This window comes from Plecotus auritus (genome assembly GCF_963455305.1).
Source record: "Plecotus auritus genome assembly, chromosome: 8".
NCBI classification, from domain to species: domain Eukaryota; kingdom Metazoa; phylum Chordata; class Mammalia; order Chiroptera; family Vespertilionidae; genus Plecotus; species Plecotus auritus.
The window spans coordinates 111,163,224-111,183,696 of record NC_137782.1 but is presented as its reverse complement, the minus strand read 5'-3'; the positions used below and the strand labels follow the sequence as shown (position 1 = coordinate 111,183,696).

At 57.1% G+C, this 20,473-nt stretch overlaps 1 protein-coding gene across 1 annotated transcript in view; it reads right to left on the bottom strand.

The window, feature by feature from the left end:
• Window positions 1-885: 885 nt before the first annotated feature.
• FAM178B (family with sequence similarity 178 member B) overlaps window positions 886-20,473 on the bottom strand; it is a 66,919-nt gene continuing 47,331 nt past the window's right edge. The window contains exons 8-11 of the mRNA XM_080683840.1: window positions 19,912-20,037; window positions 2,802-2,879; window positions 2,383-2,535; window positions 886-1,209 (exon numbers count right to left, since the gene is read on the bottom strand). Coding sequence (XP_080539966.1) covers window positions 1,177-1,209; window positions 2,383-2,535; window positions 2,802-2,879; window positions 19,912-20,037 — 390 coding nt within the window. The 3' untranslated portion in view covers window positions 886-1,176. The remainder of the gene's footprint in view (window positions 1,210-2,382; window positions 2,536-2,801; window positions 2,880-19,911; window positions 20,038-20,473) is intronic.

Here is a 20,473-nt window from a genome sequence, read left to right as displayed (position 1 = left end):
GATTAACTGCCAGGATGTACAGGGCAGCCCTGAGGGAGGGTGCAGGAGGCCTGCCCTTTTTTTGGAGTACCGCAGGCCTACCTGGGGCCTCAGTAGTGCCCTGGCCAAGGGGACCTGCGATGCAGCCAGGAACAGAAACCAGAACTCTTGGTCCAGTCACCTGGGCAGCCACATCCCCTGGCAGAGGATTTCTTCCACCTCTCACTTGGCAAAGGCGTCGAGGCAGGGAGGCGTCCTGCATGGTACCCAGCCTCTGAATTATAGATGCCCCTAGCTCCCAGCATTCTGGCTCCCAGTGAGGGAGGCCCAGGAAGTGATGGGGTGCTGCGGGTTTGCCAATTGAGCTACTTGCCCTGAAGGTCTTTTATTTTGGGGGAGCCTCTCTCCTAGTTAGCCCACCTTCCCCTGACCTCTGTGGCTTGGAAGGACAAAGGAGAGGGACAAAGTCTAGGCATCCGCCATGGTGATGCTCCACTGGCAGACACTAGGGCTGAACTGAGGAGTGAGTTGGCAGGGGTCGTCCTTTGTTACTCCCCTTCTACTTCTGTGGCCCCTGCAAATCCCCATCCCAACCCCGAAAGAGTCAGGAGGGGCTGGAGACTAGAAATGGATGCTCAGGATTGGAGGAATGGACGGAGGGAGGAAATGGATACCCGGGTCTCCTGGGAAGGCCCCCTGGGATGCTGGGGGTACGGAAGACCCACTCATTTCTCAAGGGGAGAAGGTCTAAGACATTCAGCATCCTGTTAGGGATCAGCACCCACAAAACTCACCTCTGGCAGCAAGGCCTGAGCCCAGTCACATGGCTGTCCGAGGTGAGTATTCAGCAAACTGGATGCTGGCACGAGACCTCAGGACAGGGGCTGCAGGAAACCATCCGAACCACTGATGTGAAATTGGGCTTTAGTGTGCACAAACAACCTCACATTCGTGAGAGAGGAAGGAGAGTGGGAGGACGAGGAGGACATGCTGGGCAGGGAAGGAGAGCGGGAGGAGGGTGGGGGCAGGCAGCGAGGGGCAGGGTCCCTTGCCACTGGGAGTCAGGGCAGTAGTGGAGGCAGGCTCTTGCTTCATCAGATGGTCCTCCTCTGGCCCCCATTCTTTGCTTCCTCCAGTTCCACGGATCCTGTTCACCCCCTGGCAGAGCGCAGCCCTGGGCCACCCTGCCCTGCTCCTTTAGATGTCTTTCCGGGGGCTGAAGTACTGGGCCTGCGGCATGGTGAGAAAGGGTGTGGTTGCCCTGGGCCCTGATGCTCCCTGACTCTCCAGTGTCCATTCAACATCCAGGACAGCCTCCCTATGCCAGTTGCTGAGTGACAGGACTCCTGGGGCTCAGCCCAGGCAGGGCTCAGGGCAGCAGGCCACAGGCCACACCTCTGCCTGGTCGCCTCCACTCCCTCGCTGCTGGCTGCCTGCAGCCCCAGGGCAGTGTGAGTGGTGGGCCTGCCTCCCGGCTTGGCCAGGCCACACATCACTTTTCCTTCTTTTCATGACAAACACAGTTTCCCACCAAAAGACTAGTGTGATCCAGTTCCTTGGGGACAAGGGTGAGGTTAATGCTCCAGCTTTCTCAGGGACTTGTGAAATCTGAGACCTAAGCCACAGCCTGTGGTGACATGTCAGTCCCATGTCAGAGGTTATAGGGGAAGGACACGCAGAGAGAAGGCAGAGGAAAGGCTGCTCATCTCCACCAAGGGCTGGGGGCCCCGAAAGGAAGTGCCCCTAAGCCAGCCGGCGCTGCTCCTTGAGGGATGGAGGCCAGAGGGAGGATGCCAGGGCAGGGCCGCAGGCGTGGGTGCCAGGCTGGCCTGGTGCCTCGGTTCTGACATTTACATGCTGCCTGCCTGTGAGACGGGCAAGCTAGTTAACCTCTCAGTGACCGTGGTTACGTTCTCTGTAAAATGGGGGCATAGTAATACCTGCCTCATGGGCTGTGTGGACTCATGTAGAATAAGTATTAGCTGGGAGTAGCATCGCCTCAGTGTGAGAAAGGGAGGCGTGGAGGTTGATGCTCCAGAGGTTGGAGGGAGGGCCCGGGCAGCTGGGAGTGCTCCTGGCAGAGCAGGCCAGCTTCAGCCTGCAGGGCGGGCAGGCAAAGGGGGGACAGCTGGTGCCCGGGTCTCCCCTCTCTGGGCAAAGTTCCTCTGCATTTGCTCAGTGGAGGCTTCTCTGTACCCCATGCCACACACCCACACTGGTAGCTCACTCTTGATAAGAATGCTGAAGGCCTCCAGGCCCTCCCCTCCCCTACACAGCCCTCTCCAGCCCGAAGCTCAGCAGCTGCAGTGGGGGTGGACACGGTGGGGGGGCCGTGCTCTGGCTCTGGTCAGCTGCCTGACCACTTCCCTCCCCTCCCAGGTCCGGAGGCGAGAGGGGCACCACCTGGGGCCGGCAGTGGGTCAGCAGCTCCTGCCAGCGGATGTAGGTCTGGGTAGCCAGGTCCTTGAGCTTGGTCCGGTGCATGGCCTGGGGGTTCTCCCGGATATGGGTGCTGATGTGACGGTCCAACTGCATACACAACAGCCGCAGCTCTTCCTGCGGAGGCACCGTGGAGGGGCAGCTGGAGAAGTCGGGCAGGAAAGAGAGGAGAGGGACAGGGCAAGTGCTGGGGGCACATGTTGGTCACTCTTGAGAAGGCCCCATGGGATTCTGGGAGAAGGCAGAGGCCTGCTCCAGGCCCCCCCCTCCTCCCCCGGCCCCCTCAGCTGCTGCTGCTTCTTTCTCAGCCCCTCTTTGCAGTTCCTGACAGCAGGGTGGGCTCCACCCCAGCTGACTGTAGCCCAGCCTCGTGGGAGACTCACACACTGGTCTGGAGTAAGGTCTTGGCAGCTGACCACCACCCCAGCGAGTGTCAGGAGGCTGTGACTCAGGTAGCAGACCTGGAGAGAGTACAGGAGACGGGCAGCCCTCAGTCCCTCGCCCCAGTCCTCCTTCCAGGCCCTGCAGGGCGAGGGCTGGGCTTCCAGCCAGTTTCCTGGGAGGCGTTGTCCAGGAGCCCAGGGCCCCACTCGCAGGGCTCTCCCTTCCTTCAGAAAGGGAAGAAACCCTTCCACCCAGAGCCCACGCTGCCCCAGCCCTGTCCAGGGCTCCAGTGGAGAGCGCCGCTAGGGAGAGGCTGTCCACTCAGACCTCTGTGCTGCTCCTCGAGGTGCCAACTACATCTGTGGGCACTGTCATTGGGAGCCACTCTCTTCGTGGGGGTGCGGGGCCCATGGGTGCCGGCTCACCCCCGGGTGGAACACCACTTGCACAGACAGATGTGCAGCCCATCCAGACATTCAGACTTGTAGACACGAGGAGGCAGGTGAAGAGGCGGAGGCAGAGGGATGGCTGTGGGTGCGCATCTGCATGGCTTACCCACCAACGCATACCCTTGCTCTTGCCCTAGGCACTGAGGGGTGAAAACTGGACAAAGGCCGATGCCATTTGGTCAGAGTGGTGTGATCCCAGGGCCCCGGACTCTGTGGGTGCTCATTCATCTGCTGTGCAGAGAAAATGAGGTACCGGGAACACCCTAAAGATGGGCGAGGCCCTGCTGTGGAGACGGTCTGCTCCTGGCACTCTGAGGTTCTGTCTGCGGACACCCTCCACCTTGGACTCCTATATCTGAGACGGGGAGGGTGGCAGGAAATGACCCTGACCTGCCATGTACCTACAGATAACTGGCCCTGAGGCTGAGCTGGAGGGAGAGGCGGCTCCAGAATGGGGCTGGAGCTCAGAACCAGCCCAAGGCTCCCCTGCCATCACTTCCCCTAGAGCACGAAGTGGTACCCAGAAATGGGGCAGCCTCTTTGCACAGACCAGAAGCCTCCTTAGGGCAGAAGCTAGAACCACTGTCGAGGGCACCAGACTTGGCACTATGGAATAGTCTTCTTGAATTCAAATGCCACAGTGCAAAGGCCTGACGGAGACTACCTGCCCCTCCCCCAGCAGCACCTGCCCTGCGCAGACCCAGCCTGTTCTTCAACACCGCAGCGAGACCCCCAGGGGGCCTGACCCGAAGGCTGGCAGACACAGAGAGAGGCAGTGGGGGAAGCCAGGGGTACTGGGTGTGCCTGCAAGCAGTGCTGCTGGGGTCACGCCTGGCCTCTCTGAGCCAGCTCAGACTGCAGGGTCCTGCAGCTGCCAGTGCCCAAGTCCCCCAGCAGGCCGGCTCACCAGGGAGCTAACTGGCTAGCAATGCCCTGCTCCCCAGGGGCTCCCTGTCCCCAGACTGGCCGTGCCCTTTGGAGGGAGGGCCACTGCATCTGGAGCCCCCTCTGACCTCTGCAGTCTGGACAAGCGGCTCATCACCACCCCTCCCCCACCCTGAACATAAAGCGGGCTCAGGTCTGTGTGCTGGTCACTGCACACAGCCACAACCTTAGACATTAGGGGAGAACGACGCAGCAGGAAGGCAATCGTTTGGCCGACAGATCCTGAATTTCAGCCTCCCCAGCGAGCAAAAGGAGAAAGGGCTTCTAAATTTTCTGGGGGTGGTGTGCAGCTCCAAAGTTTCAAGGAGGAAGTGACTAAGCTACAACAGGCTTCCAAGGAACAGTAGCATCTGTGGTGAGGTTGGCTATGTGGGGCCAGCGGGCAGGGCTGATTACAGTACCAGACAGAGCCCGGGGCTGATTCAGGGAAACAGAGGCAGGCACCATGGGGAGGGGTGAAGCAAGGAGGGGAGGGGCACCCTGATGACCGGGCTGGTGGCAGGGGTCTGGGCAGTGGCCCTGGGGAGCAGGGAGGCTGGTTTGAGTCACTCCTGTCTCTGGTATGCTTACTGTTTTGAGCTAAAGGCAACTTTAGCCTCAGGCTCAAGAGAAACTGCTGCCCCTCCTTTTAACTACCTGGAAAATTTGAATTAGGGACCTTGCAGAATTTGACCTATAGAAAGGTCAAAAGCGACAGGGCAAATATCTATTTGCTGAATGCCTGTGCTTCTGACCATCCATCCTGCAATGACCCGTGGAAGGCCCAAGGACACGACCTTCTCCCTGGCTCAGAAAGTCTTACATCCTCAGCCCCCTTCTGTCCCTGAACCTCGCCCGCATGTGGGTCTCTGGCTCTCTCATGTGCCTGCAGGATTCCCGTACGAACGTATGTGTTAAATTTGTTATTTTCTCTTGTTAATCTGGCTCATGTCTCTGATTATTAGGCCAGCCAGATGAACCTTGAGGGTGGAGGAACCTGGAGGGTGGAGGAAAGTTTGCTCCTCCCTGACGTGGGGGGCAGGTGGACACCTGGAGAAGCGGGCACAGAACCCGCTGAGGTGGGAACATCAGTGGCAATGCGGCTCTGAGAGAAAGGTTTAAAGGACATCCTCATTTTTTTTTCTTTTTAAGATTATTTCTCTACAATGTGTATACTTTACTCATATGATCAAAGTACAATGAAAGTTTTTAAAAATTAATTTTAAATAAGACAGTGCCAATTAGAATTGACTAAGCCTGGTTGGGTTTGGGATGAGTATGACCTTGAAAAGGAACAGAGCCCACTTCAGTGGCTCAGTGGTTGAGCATCGACCTATGAACCAAGAGGTCCCCGTCAGGGCACATGCCTGGGTTGCGTGCAGGAGGCAGCCAATCAATGATTCTCATCAAGGATGTTTCAATCTCTCTCTCCTCCCTTCCTCTCTGAAATCAATAAAAAAAAAAAAAAAAAAAAAATAGGCCCCTCTGTGAGAGAGCCTTGAGCACGCTGAGGGTGAGGGTGAGACGCCAAAGACAACATTCAGGGGCAATGGTCTGAGGGGCTGAGGAGGGGCCCTGGCTGCAGGCTGGGTGTGAGAGCCAGGGAGGCGGGGCAGAGAGGGAGAGAAAGCTTAGTTCTCAGTCCTTTCACTTAGTTGTCTCTTAGCCCTCAGCTGGGGCAGTGGCTCTTCCCTCTGCCTGAAAGCTCATTGGAGGTCTGTGCTGTGCACAGCAAGCCTGGGGCTAGAAGGGATCTGCCGCCAGCCTGAATGGGTCCCCGGGGCCCAGGCACCCTGCAGAACTCATCTTCCTAGGAGACAGTGTGGTGGGCGTGGGCCCAGGATCTGAGGAATGCCCTGGGGGAAATCTGTGAGGAGGGATTTATTGAGGAAAAAAAGACTACTTGTATGTAAAATTCACAATTTCCTTCTTTTGCTCTTTCCCATGATTGAGCAGGAGGAAAATCCCCAAGAAAACGATTCTGAATGAGTTTTGGGGGTTCCAAGTGTGATAGCAAGAGGAAATGGTAGCTCTGAAGAAAAGCCCCACTAACCACATTCTATTTTATAAGCCGATTTTCCGAAGCGGGGAAAACTGCTCCTACCTGGAAGAGGGGTTGGTGCGTTTCTCCTTGCATTCGAGGGTGATGCCTGGAGTCAGGGTTCAGTGACCAGGGCCCTTTAAGGAAGACCTTGACCCCACTTAAGGGGATAAGGTGCTGAACCGAGGGTCCTTACAACTTTGATTAAATTTAATTTTAAATCCTAGCACTAGAAATAATTTCTCTCTCTCTCTCTCTCTATATATATATATATATATGTATATATATATATATATATATATGTATGTGTGTATATATATACATATATATATATATATATATATATATATATATATATATATCCCTCAGAGACCTAGCCTTTTCTCCAATAATAGGCAGGCCCCCAGGCAGCAGAAGACAGAGCTTGGGCTCAGACCTCTGCAAGCTAAAGATAACATCTTCACCTAAATTATGTTTTAGCTCCTAAACCCTAAAATAGAAAGACCCCCTTGGCTACTTTCCATGAGATCAGATAGTGGGATGCTGTAGCAGACCTCAGCTGTCCTCAGACCCCAAAAAATGACTCACCTGATCCACCAGCGATCAGCTCCCAGCACTACCCACATCCCTAAACCAGGGTCCTGGATGTTGCTGAACATAATCTGCAACCTACACACCACTGGGGTGTTAGAGCTCCCTGTTTCCCGATTGAGCAGTTCACTATAAAACTATTTTTCCTTTTGTGGGGGTCCAGAATGAGTTACCCCAAGATCTGCTCTTGTGGTATGCAGACTATTTGGAACTAAAGGCAACTTTAGCCGCAGGCTGAGGAGCAATTTCTGCTTTCCACCTGTAACTGCCTAAAAGAATTTGAGCTAGAGGCCTTGCCCACTTCAGCAATAATCCTTTCAACCCACCTATATGGCAGGGCAAACTTTTATTTACTAAACATCTGCTCTTCCTTTTTTGTTTTTGTTTTTTGTTAATCCTCACCCGAGAATATTTTTTCTGTGATTTTTACAGAGAGTAGAAGAGGTTGGGGGGGGGGGGGGAAGGAGAGAGAGAGAGAGAGAGAGAGAGAGAGAGAGAGAGAGAGAGAGAGAGAGAGAGAAAGAGGGAGAACATACCTCCCAGGTGCCCCAATTGGGGACAGGGATCCAACCTGCAACCCAGGTACGTGCCCTTGACCAGGCATCAAACTTGTGACCCTTCAGTACTTGGGCCAACGCTCTAGCCCAGCCGTGGGCAAACTACGGCCCACGGGCCGGATCTGGCTGTTCTATCCGGTTCTCTTTCTCTCCCCTCCGCTCCTTTACTTTGAATTTATATTAGTTCACACAAACACTCCATCCATGCTTTTGTTCTAGCCCTCTGGTCCAGTTTAAGAACCCATTGTGGCCCTCGAGTCAAAAAGTTTGCCCACCCCTGCTCTAGCCACTGACCACACCAGCCAGGGCACATCTGCTGTTATCATCCTGCAATGAGCCTGTGAAACTTCCACAGTAGATTATATACCTCAGTACCCTTCTGTCTCTGAACCTCTCCTGCAAGTGGGGTTCCCATACATATGTGTTAAATTTGGTTAGTTTCTCTTGCTAATCTGTCTCAAGTCTATTTGATTATTAGACCAGCCAGAAGTTGTGCACCTTGAAGGTAGAGGAAAGTTTGCCCACCCCCACTTCCAGCTGCTGCATTTCTTTGGCCAGTGCACCCAGGCAGGACTCAAACACTGGGATCCCCAAAACAGTTCCCCCTGTGGTCAGAATCTTGATGGCTAGTCTGTGTGGCAGTGCTTTTGAAAAAAAGGCTTCATTATGTACATAGGACACGCCCAGACCACATTCATCTGTCACGCCTCAGGCCCGAGACCTGCAGTCTCAGCATTGAGAGGTAAGAGAGGCAATGGTGCATGCCTCCCAGAAAAGGAGATGTTAGTGGACACTGGGTCAGAGGAGGCTGGACCGGAGTCTCCATCCTCTGACAGTCCCACTGTGGCTGGGGGACCAGAGGCGACCCGAGTGCCAGCCAGCCATGGTGAGAGCCAGCCGTGCCCAGGAGGACACCAAGCAGACAGCCAGGTGTGAGCACTGCAGTTCCTGCTCCAGTCGCCGTGACCAGTTCCTGAACTTAGCAAGCCCATTCCTGTTCTGGCTGGCACCAGACTTGGGGCTCTGATTTCCTTCAAGTCGCAGGGAAGGGGAGGCTGGGCAGAGGCACACGCTGCTGGTTGCCACCAAAGCCCCTGCCGCTCCCATTTCCTGCACAGCTGGGAGTGCACGGTGGCCGGAGGCCCTGTCCAAGTCCCTAAAGGCATGGGGGTGGGGCGGGGCGGGTTAAAGTGTGACAGGAGGCGGTGGTGGGGGCTGTACTTGTCCAGTCTTCAGGAACTTGTCTGAAAAATGGGCCCTCACCGTTCAGGCTGCCCAACCCCCGCCTCCCCCCACCCACACACACACTGGGTGTGAGTTGGAGGCTGGGAAGCCCCCATGGGAAACGGGCCCAGGAAACATCAGTCAACAACTTGGAGAGGCAGAGTCTGAGGGTGCGGAACGGGACGTGCCTGAACCCCATGTGAACAAGATGGGGCCGTCCCCTGCCGACGCCGCTGCTGCTGGCCAGGCCTGCAGCTTTCGCTTCCTGGGTCTTTTCCCAGAGCCAGGCGGGCTTTTCTGAGAAGTGCCATGCAGGATGTCTCCTTCCTGGCTCTGGACCCTTAAAGGGCCCACCCGGCCCCTGGGGAAGGATGACAAGGACAAGAGATAGAAGACAGTCTGCTGGGCTTGTCACCCACCAAGGGGGAGTTCTGACCCCAGGAACCAGGGCCAAGACTCCCTCTGCAGCCTTGCGTCACACGAGGAGGGGGGAAGGGTGGCCGTTTCCCAGGAACTCCGTCCTTTACAAAATTCCCCTCCAGCAGTGCCAAGGAAGCGGGCTGTGGCCTGGAGCATTTGTGCTACAACGGGGCAGAAAGGCGGAGGGGGAGGATCTCCCAGGAAGCCACTGGCTCTGCCCAGAACATTATGGTTTTCCCCACCTCAGGTCATGACCAGGAATCCAGACTTAACTAACCAGGCAAGTCTTCACCCCAGCCCTTCTCAAGGCAGCCAGGCCGGGAGAGGATGGCAGACCTTGCCCCTGGCAGGAGGATCCTATGGGAGCCGCTCCCACCAGGCCCCAGGCAGCTGGGTGGGGGCGAGGGTGGGGGTGGGACTTAGGCTGACCCAGGAACACCTGCTGGAGAGGATCAAGATGGACCCACAGGACGTGCCCTCTGGGGCCCAGGGGTCCAGGCTCCTGTTCAAAAAGTCAGCCCTGAATGCCTACTGGTGTCAGGGTTCCTGCCTGGGATCCCGGGACCCCAGAGTAGCCTCCTCTGGCTTTGCCGCTCCGGTTCACTGGCTCTGGGTGGTGGCTGCACTGGGGGACCTGCATTCAGCCACATCTGGCTGGGCTGCTCTCAGCTTGACTAGAGGGCCTGCTGGTCCAGCCCAGCCATAGCACTGACTCCAGGAGAGGACCCTGCCACAGGTCCCGTCACTGTCATGTGTGGTCCTCTCGGGGTTTGTTCCATGGGAGACATTTAGACTCATGCACAGGTGCTGAAGGTCAATGCTAGAGCTAATCTGGCCTGGGCAAGACTGACACTGCTCTGGTCTACTACTGTGGGACATTTCAGGCCCAAGGCTAGAGCTGGGTCCTGAAGAATTATTTTTATTTTCCTTCTTTCTGTTCTTTAAAATGAAATTTAAACCTACAGCCCCACTTATCAGTGCCCTGAGAAGGAGGCGGGGGAGGGGCTCAGACATGGACACTGAGCTTGGAGAGATCCCCTGACTGCGTGACCACCTCCAGTGAAGGTTAGATCTGTGCTTCTGCCTTAAGTTGGACAAGCTCTGAGTGTGTGTGAGTGTGTGTGTGCGCATGCACCCCTGTGGTCCTCCTTCAGAGAGAACAAGGCCCTACTGCTGGCACAGCAAGGGCCCAAGGGCCTGCTGGAGGCTGGGTAGGGAGAGGCTGAGGCTGCTCCTGGGAGAGGCCCCCAGGGCATGGACTAGGTCCTTCGCCACAGGCGGGTTGGACAACAATAATTAGTGATGAGTAATCCTGACGCAGGGCTACTTGTGGGCCCCAGGCCAAGGGCCTCAGCCCACGAGAAAGCCTAGCAGCTCGTCCGGCTGTTGTGTCCACAAAAACAAGATGAGAGGGGATGCAGTTTTTCAGGGGGGCCTCGTCTGGACCTGTCATGGAATGTGGCCTCTGCTATCATCTCTAGGAGGCTACCTCTTCCCTACCCCCACAGCCAACCACAGACATGCTCCTGCTCCAAGGTCACGCCCCTGACCTTGGCTTGGACCGTCATGAAAGCAGCAAGCAAGAGGGCTGTGCCCAAAGGAAAGCTGAGTTTGGAAACGACTCCGACCAGGACAAGTCATCGGCCATAAGTCCTAGAGAGAAGGAAATGACGAGGACATTGGAGTAATCACTAGGAAATGAGAAGAGATGGTGACACACCTCTTCCCAGGCCAGGGTCCCTGCAGGCACAGGGCAGAGAGGCCAGAGATGTCATAGGCAGGGCCTGCCACACTCACCGTGGCCTGTGAGGCTGGACCCTCAACTCTTAATGAAAGTGCCCTTTCGGAGGTGGGGGTGGGTTTGAGCCCAGAGATGAGGCACTTGAGGTGATGGGAGACAGGCTCAGCTGCTGGGATGGCGCCCTAGAGAGTGCTCCGAGCCCCGCTGGGCAGAGGCTGGACGGCTCGCGGAGGCCCTGGAGCCTGGAGGCTGCTGGAGCCGGGCTTGTGTCAGTCCACGCCTCAGACCTGAGGACAGAACTCACTTAGGAGAGACAGGATTTTCTTAGCTCTATCTTGCCTCAGGACTAGGCCCTGGGCGGCCCTGGCCTTGGCTCTTGGTACTGAGGCCAGGGCAGAACTGGAGGCCAGGGCACGGTGTGGTGCGGGGGCGGGGGGGGGGGGGGGAGGATGGGGAGAGCTGGAGTTGGGACCAAAGCAGGAAGGCTGAGGGCTTCTGTTCCTAGGGACCAGCCGTAGGGAGGTTATCTGAGCGTCTGACCCACTGCTCATCTGCCCGCGGGAGGAGAGGTGGGGCGGGGGGGGCTGTAGGCAAAGCCTTGCTAGAGCCCTCCCACCAGCCCACCCTTCCTTTCCAGCTTCCTGCTGGCCCTGAGGGCTGGGGAGATGACAGGCGGGGGTTGGCTAGCTCTTCCTGCTTCTCCAGCCAGAACTAGAGACCCTGACCCCAGAGGGATGTGGACAGGAAACCCAGCTCTGCGGTCTGCCCAAGAGGGACTAGGTTCTCCCCGCACCATTCGAGAGTCCACGCATCAGTACGTGGGCGCCATGCTGAGGAGCCCGAGAGCAGCGGGCATGGCATGAGCATCCTCGGGGGCTTGGAGAGGCCTCCCAGGGCAGCACCTCCTCCAGAGCAATGGCTCCTCCCTTCACTTTCCCACTCGCTGCTCTGGCTCCTGGCAGGCACAGCCCTCCTCCTCCCTCCCAAGGATAACACGTAGGACCACTGCCCATGGCTGAAGCCCGGGAGGATGCCATGGACGTCTAAGGTTTCCAGGTGCCCAGATTCTGTCCCTTCCTTTGTCAGTGTCCCAGCCTCCTGTTCCCTATATCTAGGCCAAGTTGCTCCAAGAGAGTGACTTTAGCCCTGACTCAAGGGGAGACGCGGCCCAGGCTGGCCTATCCCTGTGCACCTGGCTCTGTGATTGGTTTAGAAATGAGCACATGACCTTCGCCGAGCCACCGAAACTAAACTCTGGGCCTCTGGTTAGGAGCCCGGGACAGAAGCCTTTTCTTTCTCCCTGGCTGGGGCTGATGAGGGCAGGGTGAGAGTGTGGAGGGTCCAGCCCCAGCGGGGAGAGCCTGCTGGGAGGCAGAGCCTCGAGCTTCAGGGAGCAGCGTCCAGACCTCACCACACTGCTCAGCCCTGTCCCAGCTGGAGGGGCTCTCCAAACCTGCCAGGGTGTGTTTGAGTTTCTGCCACTACAAAGTCCTGGCAAAGACAGGGAGAAGGGACTGGAAAGGCAGTGAGCAGAGAGCTGGTGAGAAGGCATGGTCTGCCTGGCAACTGCTCCTGCAGACAGAACAGCGGGTGGGGCCTCACACCCTGCCTGGACCCTCAGCTGTGTTGTGTTGCTGAGCCCAAGCTGCTTAGACGTAGCACTTAAAAGGCACTGCTCTTGTCCTGGCCGGTGTGGCCCAGTTGGTTGGAGCATCGACCCGTGCACCAAAAGGTGGTGGGTTCGACTCCTGATCAGGGAACATGCCTGGGTTTTCAGTTTGATCCCTGGTTGGAGTGTGTGCGGGAGGCAACCAATCCATGCTTCTCTCACATCAATGTTTCTCTCTCTCTCCCTCTCCGTTCTTCTCTCTCTAAAATCAGTAGCCATATTTGTTTGTTTGTTTGTTTTTACTATATTGATTTCAGAGAGGAACAGAGAGGGAGAGAGAGATAGAAACATCAATGATGGGAGAGAATCGCTGATTGGCTGCCTCCTGCACGCTCCCTAATGGGGAGCGAGCCCGCAACCTGGGCATGTGCCCTCGGCTGGCATCCCATCCAGGACCCTTCAGTCCAGGACCCTTCTATCCACTGAGCCACACCAGCCAGGGCGAGACATATTTATTTTTTAAAGAGGCACTGCTCCTCCACCTACTGGTTCAGGCTCGGGCGGGTGGACTGGGCGCAGGGGGTGGGAAGGGTCCCTCAGCCTCCTGCTATCCAGCCTCCAGCAAGCCCTTGGGCCCTTGCTGTGCTCAGCAGAAGGGGCTTGTTCTCTCTGAAGAGGGATCCACTGGGGATGCAGTTGAGACAGACTCAACGGTGATGCCGTTTAGGTGAGTGAAGCCACAGGGTGAGTTGAACAGCCTGTGAGGCCACGGAATCCAGAACAGGGGACAGGCCGCCCTGCCAGGAGGAGCACGAGCAGGAGCAAAGCCTCAGGCCTGAGCAGGGGGTTCTGGGAAGGACAGCAGTGCCTGGCATCAAGGATGTGATGTGACCCAGGACGGAAGCGCATGGACGAAGGGCCAGCTGAGGAGCAGGGATGGCAGGGCTTGAGTTGACGGACGGGCACTGAGGGCCGCTTTTTTCTGAGCAAGAACGGGAGGAAGATGATCACAGAGTGGCCCAGGAGGACTTGCAGGATAAAGAGGCTGGGAAGGTGCTAGGTCAGAAGAGAGAAGTCACAAGCATGGGGTAAGGACTGTGCCGGGGGCCCCTGGGCCTGGGGTGGGGCGGGCAGAGAGCAGGCTTGAATGCCAGCTGCATGGAGAAACCCACCTGCTGCCCGTTAAGCTCTGCCCCTTCAAGCCCTGCAGAGCGGGCCTGGGCCTGGGCTGTGTGGCTTCCAATGCTGAGGAGGCCACTCTGAGGAGGCTCGGCGGCCACTGTATGCGTGTGAAGTGCGCGGATGCCCCTTAGGGTGAGCTTTCCAAAGGCCAGCTCTGACGTTGACTTCCAAAGATGTCTGAGGCTCCTCACTGTGGAGGAAGTAAGAAGACCCACCAACGCCAGCCAGGGAAGGGACTCCCGACTCCAGAACATCTACTTCCTGTTCCTCGTGCCCAGTCAGTTCCCCATCCCTCCTAACCGTGGCTCTCCCTAGGCGCAGGAAGAAAGGGAGTCACCTGCAAGAAGGCGGAGGGTACAGGAAGAGGGAGAGGTTCCAGTCCACCCGTCCTCCTGGGTGACAGGCACCAGGCCTGTGCTCCACAGCCCCAGGGAGCGCTGTCCCATGCTGCTGGCAGTCGCAGGAGGGTGCGGGCAGGCACACAGCCGCCAGGGGCCTGCCCCTCCCTGACCTTCCTAGAGCCGCCCAAGTCACTTCAGGTGCTCTTGGCAGCAGGCCAGACACAGGGACAGGACTGCTGCCATCACAGCAGCAGAAGCAAAAGCAGTAAAACTTGTTCATCAGCTCCACTACCGCAGGGCGCACCAGAAAGATGTGTGCACCAGAGATATCCAGGAGAGGTGCATACACACAGACGCAGGCACACAGACAGGCACATCCAGGCCAGCGTCCTCTGCAGTGGACATGCGGGGATCCCAGGCGTAAGAGCACTCAGAGGACTCGAGGCCCAAAGGGTGGTCCAGCTGGGAGCACACCCACCTCCAACAATCAATTCTACACCAGCACTTCTCCCATCTAGGCACGCCCATCACCGGGCTGACCACAGGCCGTATGCATGGAGAGGAAGCTGGCAGGAGCCACCTGTGGCCGGCCAGGCTCCATCTGGTGTGTGGCCTCTTGCAGCTAGTCCACCAGGGACAGGGCCCATCACATGTGCAGAACCTCACGCTGTCTGTCCCACAAGGACATCATCCGGCTGTGAGGAGGATGAGGCCAGAGGCTGACGAGACAGGACGGGCTCCTGGCGCCTTGGCGCAGTCCCCCGGACTTCCTCTTTGTGGACCTTCCTTTTCTTTCACAGCGAGAGACAGTCTACTTCCTCAAAGCTCCCAAATGTGACCAAGCTGGGGAGAACTCCCCGCACCATGGAGACCCTGCAGGGAAGTGCGGGAGACGGGGCACAGCAGACGCGGAGGCTCAGCAAGGCCAGTATCAACCACCTCAGTAAAAGGGAGGCCGAGACCCTAAGATCGGCCAGGATACAACCAGACAAAAGCTGCCCAAACACGCTGCGGGCAAGAAAGGGGCCACGTGCTAAACCTGCTGGCTCAGGGGAGGCCCATGTAGCGGCCTTACAAACTCATGGGACCTGAAGTAATCATGTAGATGGTTTGATCATCAAAATTCCTGACTGAGAGCGGGTCACATCCGAGGCCCGCAGCTTGCGTGACAAGGTCAGTCTTTACCTAAGTGAGCCTGCCTAGCATCTTTTTGCATCGATAAGATAACATGCCTTTGAAATGTCAGAGTAATCTTTTTTCAGAGCCCTCACAACCCAGAGTGAACTCTCATTGTTATCTTAACCCCCGCATACCATCTCCGTGCGGTAAATGTTAACCATCCTGTACCCACAATGCAAAAGAAGTACCTGTCAGTGGTTGAGCATCGACCTAGTAACCAGGAGGTCATGGTTTGATTCCTGATCAGGGCACATGCCTGGGATGTGGGCTCGATCCCCAGTAGGGGAAGTGCAGGAGGCAGCCGATAATGATTCTCTCTCATCATTGATGTTTCTACTTCTCTCTCCCTCTCCCTTTCTCTCTGAAATCAATAAAAATATTAAAAAAAAAAGTATGTGTCTGTTTTACTTTATCCAATGTCAGAGATCCCCACCCCCACTCTGCTCTCTTCTGCCTCCCTAATCTACCAATGGGTTTCATGTAACCCCTTTACATTTCCTCCTTTGACTCTAATCCTATCTAATAAAAGAGTAATATGCAGATTGACCATCATTCCAACACACAAGATGGCTGCCCCCATGTGGACACAAGATGGCCACCACAAGATGGCCAGCAAGGGAGGGCAGTTGGGGGTGACCAAGCTGGCAGAGGAGGGAAGTTGGGGGCGACCAGGCCTGCAGGGAAAGGCAGATGGGAGGGACCCAGGCCTGCAGGGGAGAGCAGTTGGGGGGGGACCAGGCCTTCAGGGGAGGGCAGTTAGGGGAGACCAGGCCTGCAGGGGAGGGCAGTTAGGGGTAACCAGGCCGGCATGGGAGAGCAGTTTGGGGCTATTGGGCCGGCAGGGGAGCAGTTAGGTGTGGATCAGGCTGGTAAGAGAGTGGTTAGGGAGTGATTAGGCTGGCAGGCAGAAGTGGTTAGGGGCCATCAGGCAGGCAGGCAGGCGAGCTATTGGGAGCCAGCAGTTCTGGATCATGAGAGGGATAATCAACTGCCTGTTTAGGTCCGATCCCACTGAGATCGGGACTAAATGGGCTGTCGGACATTTCTTGAGAGGTGCAGGCTGGGCTGGGCTGAGGGACACACACCCCATCCCCGTGCACAAATTTCGTGCACCAGGCCTCTAGTATATAAAATAAGCTGCAAAACTGCCATTTTTCAGGAGCATTTTTTCAATCAAATTCATTAAAAATTATCTACAGGTTTGGACATTTCTTAATGTCCATCGACAATGGTTTACATGTGTCAACAATAAAACAAAAAAGCTCCAGATCCCTGGCTCTGGGTTGGAAGGCTCAGCAGGTAGCTTCTTGGAGACAGTGGCCGCTTGAGTGCAATTACCTGCGTTTGTCTGCTAGGGGCTGAAACAACCTCACATGGAGCCCAGGGGCCTGTCTCTCACAGAACTGGTATCCTTGGGTCAGAGGGGAGACCTGGAGGCCAACTCTTGCAGTCCACTCCTACATTAAGACATCTTCTCCCCCTCTCGTACCCTAAACCTGTCACACTGACCTCTGACCTCTGTCCTCCTCTGGCAGAGCCCCTCTCAAACCAGGCAAGCACAGGGCCTACACCAGCCACGCAGGAGCAGGGAAACTTCCCTCTTCCGGCTAGTCGAAGAATTTGAAAGACATACAGCAGGTAAGAGGAGAAAACCAAATCTTTTATAAAAATTGATTTTAGAGAGAGGAAGGGGTAGGGAGGGAGAGAGAAACATTGATTGGCTACCTCCTACATGCACCTGACTGGGGATCAAACCAGCATCCTGGGCACCAGCAACCTTTCACCAACCGAGCCACACCAGCCAGGGCGAAAATCAAACCTTAATATTTGTGCAAGGGAAATTCACAGAAACATAGAAATTATAAACACTACAAATGACACATATCCCTTAGTAAGGCAAACTGAGGTGTATATGTCCTTTTGGACTAAGGAGGGGGAGGTAGGCAATTCACAGGTAGTTGAGAATGATCAAACATTCGGTAAATACATTCCTGCCTGCCCCCACAACAGTGGGCGCAGAGGGGAACCTCAGAATCGGATGTTCTTGGACCCCGCCTAGCTGCCACACGTCATTCCTATGTGAGAAGGTTCCCTGTTCTGAAGCAGGTTTTTCTCTCTGATTCTCTAACAGGAAAGGGGGAGCTGACAAACTCTTCCTGAGTTTATTGGGCTTTAATTGTTTTCTATTCAAAATATTCTGACCCACACACCACAAGGGGCTGGGCAACCGTTTCTGTTGCTCACGGGATGACGCCCAGCCAGCTGAGCCACAGCAGCCATGGCTGGGCAACCATTTCTTTATCCAAAAGCACTTGAAAATGCTGCAAGTATTCTACTCGCCCGTCAGGAAGCAGGGCTCCTCTACTCCACAAGCTCTGTGAGCTGCTAGGGCACAGCAGCACTCCACCCTCCACGGAGGGCTGTGTTAGCAGCAGGCTGTCTCCTTGGTGGCACTTGGTGGTTAGCGTTCCCAGGCAGGAGCCTCACTGGCTTATAATTACACACAATGTTCTGTGATTGGCTCTCTCACAAGCAGGTGACCCTTGTGGAGCCCAGCATCTCACAGGCTACAGGCCCCTGCAGCTCTCATGACACCAGGACTTTAGAGGCAAGGGGGCCACATGCAGAGACTGGTCAGAGGGTCAGAGGGCATGCAGAGGGAGCAGGTCTCAGGCCCTCCAGAACGAGGGGTGAGGGAGGCAGAGTTCAGAGAGGAGAGGAATTGAAGTTGCTTCATTCATTCACTCATCTAGCGCCAACCGCACCACACGATGCTGGGAGACACAGGCTGTGCCCAGCTAAGGACAGGTAAAGGAAGAACGGCAAAGCCACCAGATCAATGAGGACAGAAAAGTCATGCCCTGGGCAGCAGAGCACCTCTCCCAGTCGGGGGGCAGGCTGGGAGCCTCACTGGGAGAGGAGACTGTGCCAAGGCCCCAGGCAAAGAGAGGAGGTGGGAAAGCGGGCGTGGAGCCTGGCAGTGTCTATCTGAAGGCTAGGGAGGGCTGTGACCACGCAGTCTCTCCAGGGCAGGAAATCACCCAGACAGGAGGGAGCAGTCTGAGGGAGGGGGCCCGAGGGCTGGGAAAGGGCCTGTTCCCTTTCAACCTCACTCTGGCCTTGGTTTCCCCGCGCACCTCAAGGAGAAAGAAGGCCAGGCCTTTGAGCTCTGGGATAAAAGCTCAGCCGGCCCAGACCACCACTCTTGTAAAACAGGGCGGATGACGCCTCCACTCTTTTCGGCTGGTGAGTAGCCTGATCATCTTTGAAGATGAAACGTGTTGGGGCCTAATGAGGAGTCAGCGGCCTGGGAGTGGGGCTGGGCTGCCGGAGCCCAGTCACCGGCCCCACCAGCCCCACCATGTCCTCCAGGTCAGAGCAGAGCCGGCCCAGGGGTTAGGACACTTCACATTTCTGTGTCTCCACTGTGCCTCCTGCCAGCCTGGCCTGCTTTCTCCCCTTCCCTGCTCTGGGCCACCTCCCTCTCAGGCAGGACCAAGACCAGGGGGCTCGTGCCTTCCTCTGCAAAGGCATCAAGAGCCCCCTGGGCCCCTCTGCTGCCCTGGCCAGCACACGCCGCACTCTGCCCTGATGTCGGGCCACTCCATGTTTCCAGGCCAAACTGGTCATGTCCTATATGGCCACTGGCCAGGGGGACACTCCAAAACGCTTTTATATGTGGGAGAATCGTCCTCAAAATAAAGTGTACCCTCGCCCAGGGGTGAAGTCACGGGAGTGGCCCCAAGGTGCCTGGAGGTCGCACTCTCCTCGTGGTGGACAGACAGCCCCTCCCTTTCCTCTCCCCACTCCCCTCCTCCGCTCTTTTTCTTCCTTCTCCAGCCCAGGCCTGAGGGCTCACCACTGCCCTGCTCAGACAGACCACCCCGGGGCTGACCCCCCAACACTCCACTTGTCTCCGAGCCAGCTCCCATGTGTCAGGAAGTAGCTGGCACCAGAGAAGGGACAGGTGGGCGCTCCCACGCTACGGGAGGCCGTGCCTGGCAGGGCACCAATGTCAGGTGGAGCTGAAAGACAGCCTTCCTCCACTCCCCAGAGGAGCGCGTGCACAGCTCGCACTCTTCCTAATGGTCGGTTTGTGTTCATTGAGTCATTAATTTGTTTATCTGATTTGCAGGATGATGCCCAAAGGTTAGACTCCTGACTGCCAGCCCCCAGGAGCCTTTGGGATCACCTTCCTAAACCAGGAGGGTGCCTGTCTGTACTCCTCACCCAGGGTCCCCAGGGCGGGCTCACTGAGACCATGGCTCCCCAGGACCTAGTCTGGGATCCAGTCTGAAGCCCCCACACCACCCTGCTGGTGTTCACCCAGGGCCACGGCCTCACTTCTCGGAACCCACACCTGCCGCTCCCGCTGAAGAGTGGCTTCAGGGAACCGGGCAGCATCTGGAGGGGCAACAGGAGGACTCGGGTCAACGACAACCATGCCGAGTGAGGACAGGGAGGCTGACAGAGCGCTGCCCTCCGAGAACAGGAGGCCGGCACGTCTGGATGCCCCCACCCCCGTCTTCTCCTTCGTGTCCCTCCCCACTCCTCCCTCAGCAGCAGGGCCGCCTGCATCCTCTCTGACAGGCTCTGTGGAACTAATGGTGACCGTGGCTACACCACCAGGCCAAGCCCCGCAGCAGACCCCGGGTGGCCTGTGCCTGAGCTCGCAGCGCCTCAGCGTGGGGCCTGGCAGGGCACAACCACAGGCAAGGCCCAGACGGAGTCTCCACTCACCAGGGAGGCAGGGAGCAGGTCTCTCTCCCTTCAGGGCCCACAGGGCGAAGGTGGGGGCTGCCTCACCCGCTCCGCTGGTTTGCCCGAGGGGGCGGGCAGTGTGGTGCTCACCTTGTAGTCTCGCTCAGCACTGGCCATCGGCTGCTGCTCCTGGTGGGGTGGCGAGGTCTCGGAGTCCAGGAGCTGCCCGAGGGCTGCCGGCCTCATGAGGCTCAGGAGACGGCCGAGCACTACCAGCTGCGGAGGAAAGAGGCCGTGTCAGTCGGGCGGCTCCTGCCCTGGCTGCCTGGCTGGCATTGGTGGCTGAGAGTGTGGGTTCTGGAGCCAAACCACCAGCTTCCGGAACCTGGGTCCACCTCTCACTCTCGCTCTGTACAGTGGAGGCGAGTACACACCTTCCCGAGCAGGAGGGCACACAGTCACCCAGGCCTGGCACAGGGCGAGCCCCTCGGAGGGGTGAGCAGGGAGGAAGAGCTCCAGGGGCTGGAGGCCGCCCACTCGCCTGCAGCCAGCAGACACTCATGGTTTGAAGCGCGGCCAGCAGAGCGGGTCCCCTCTGCCACCAGGAAGGCCCCCTGGCTGAGCTACTCGGGCCCACTCGCCCGCGTCCCTCTCTTTCCATTAAACCCTGTGGGGCCTGAGCAAGGGCTCGGGGAAGGGGAGAAGCTGTATT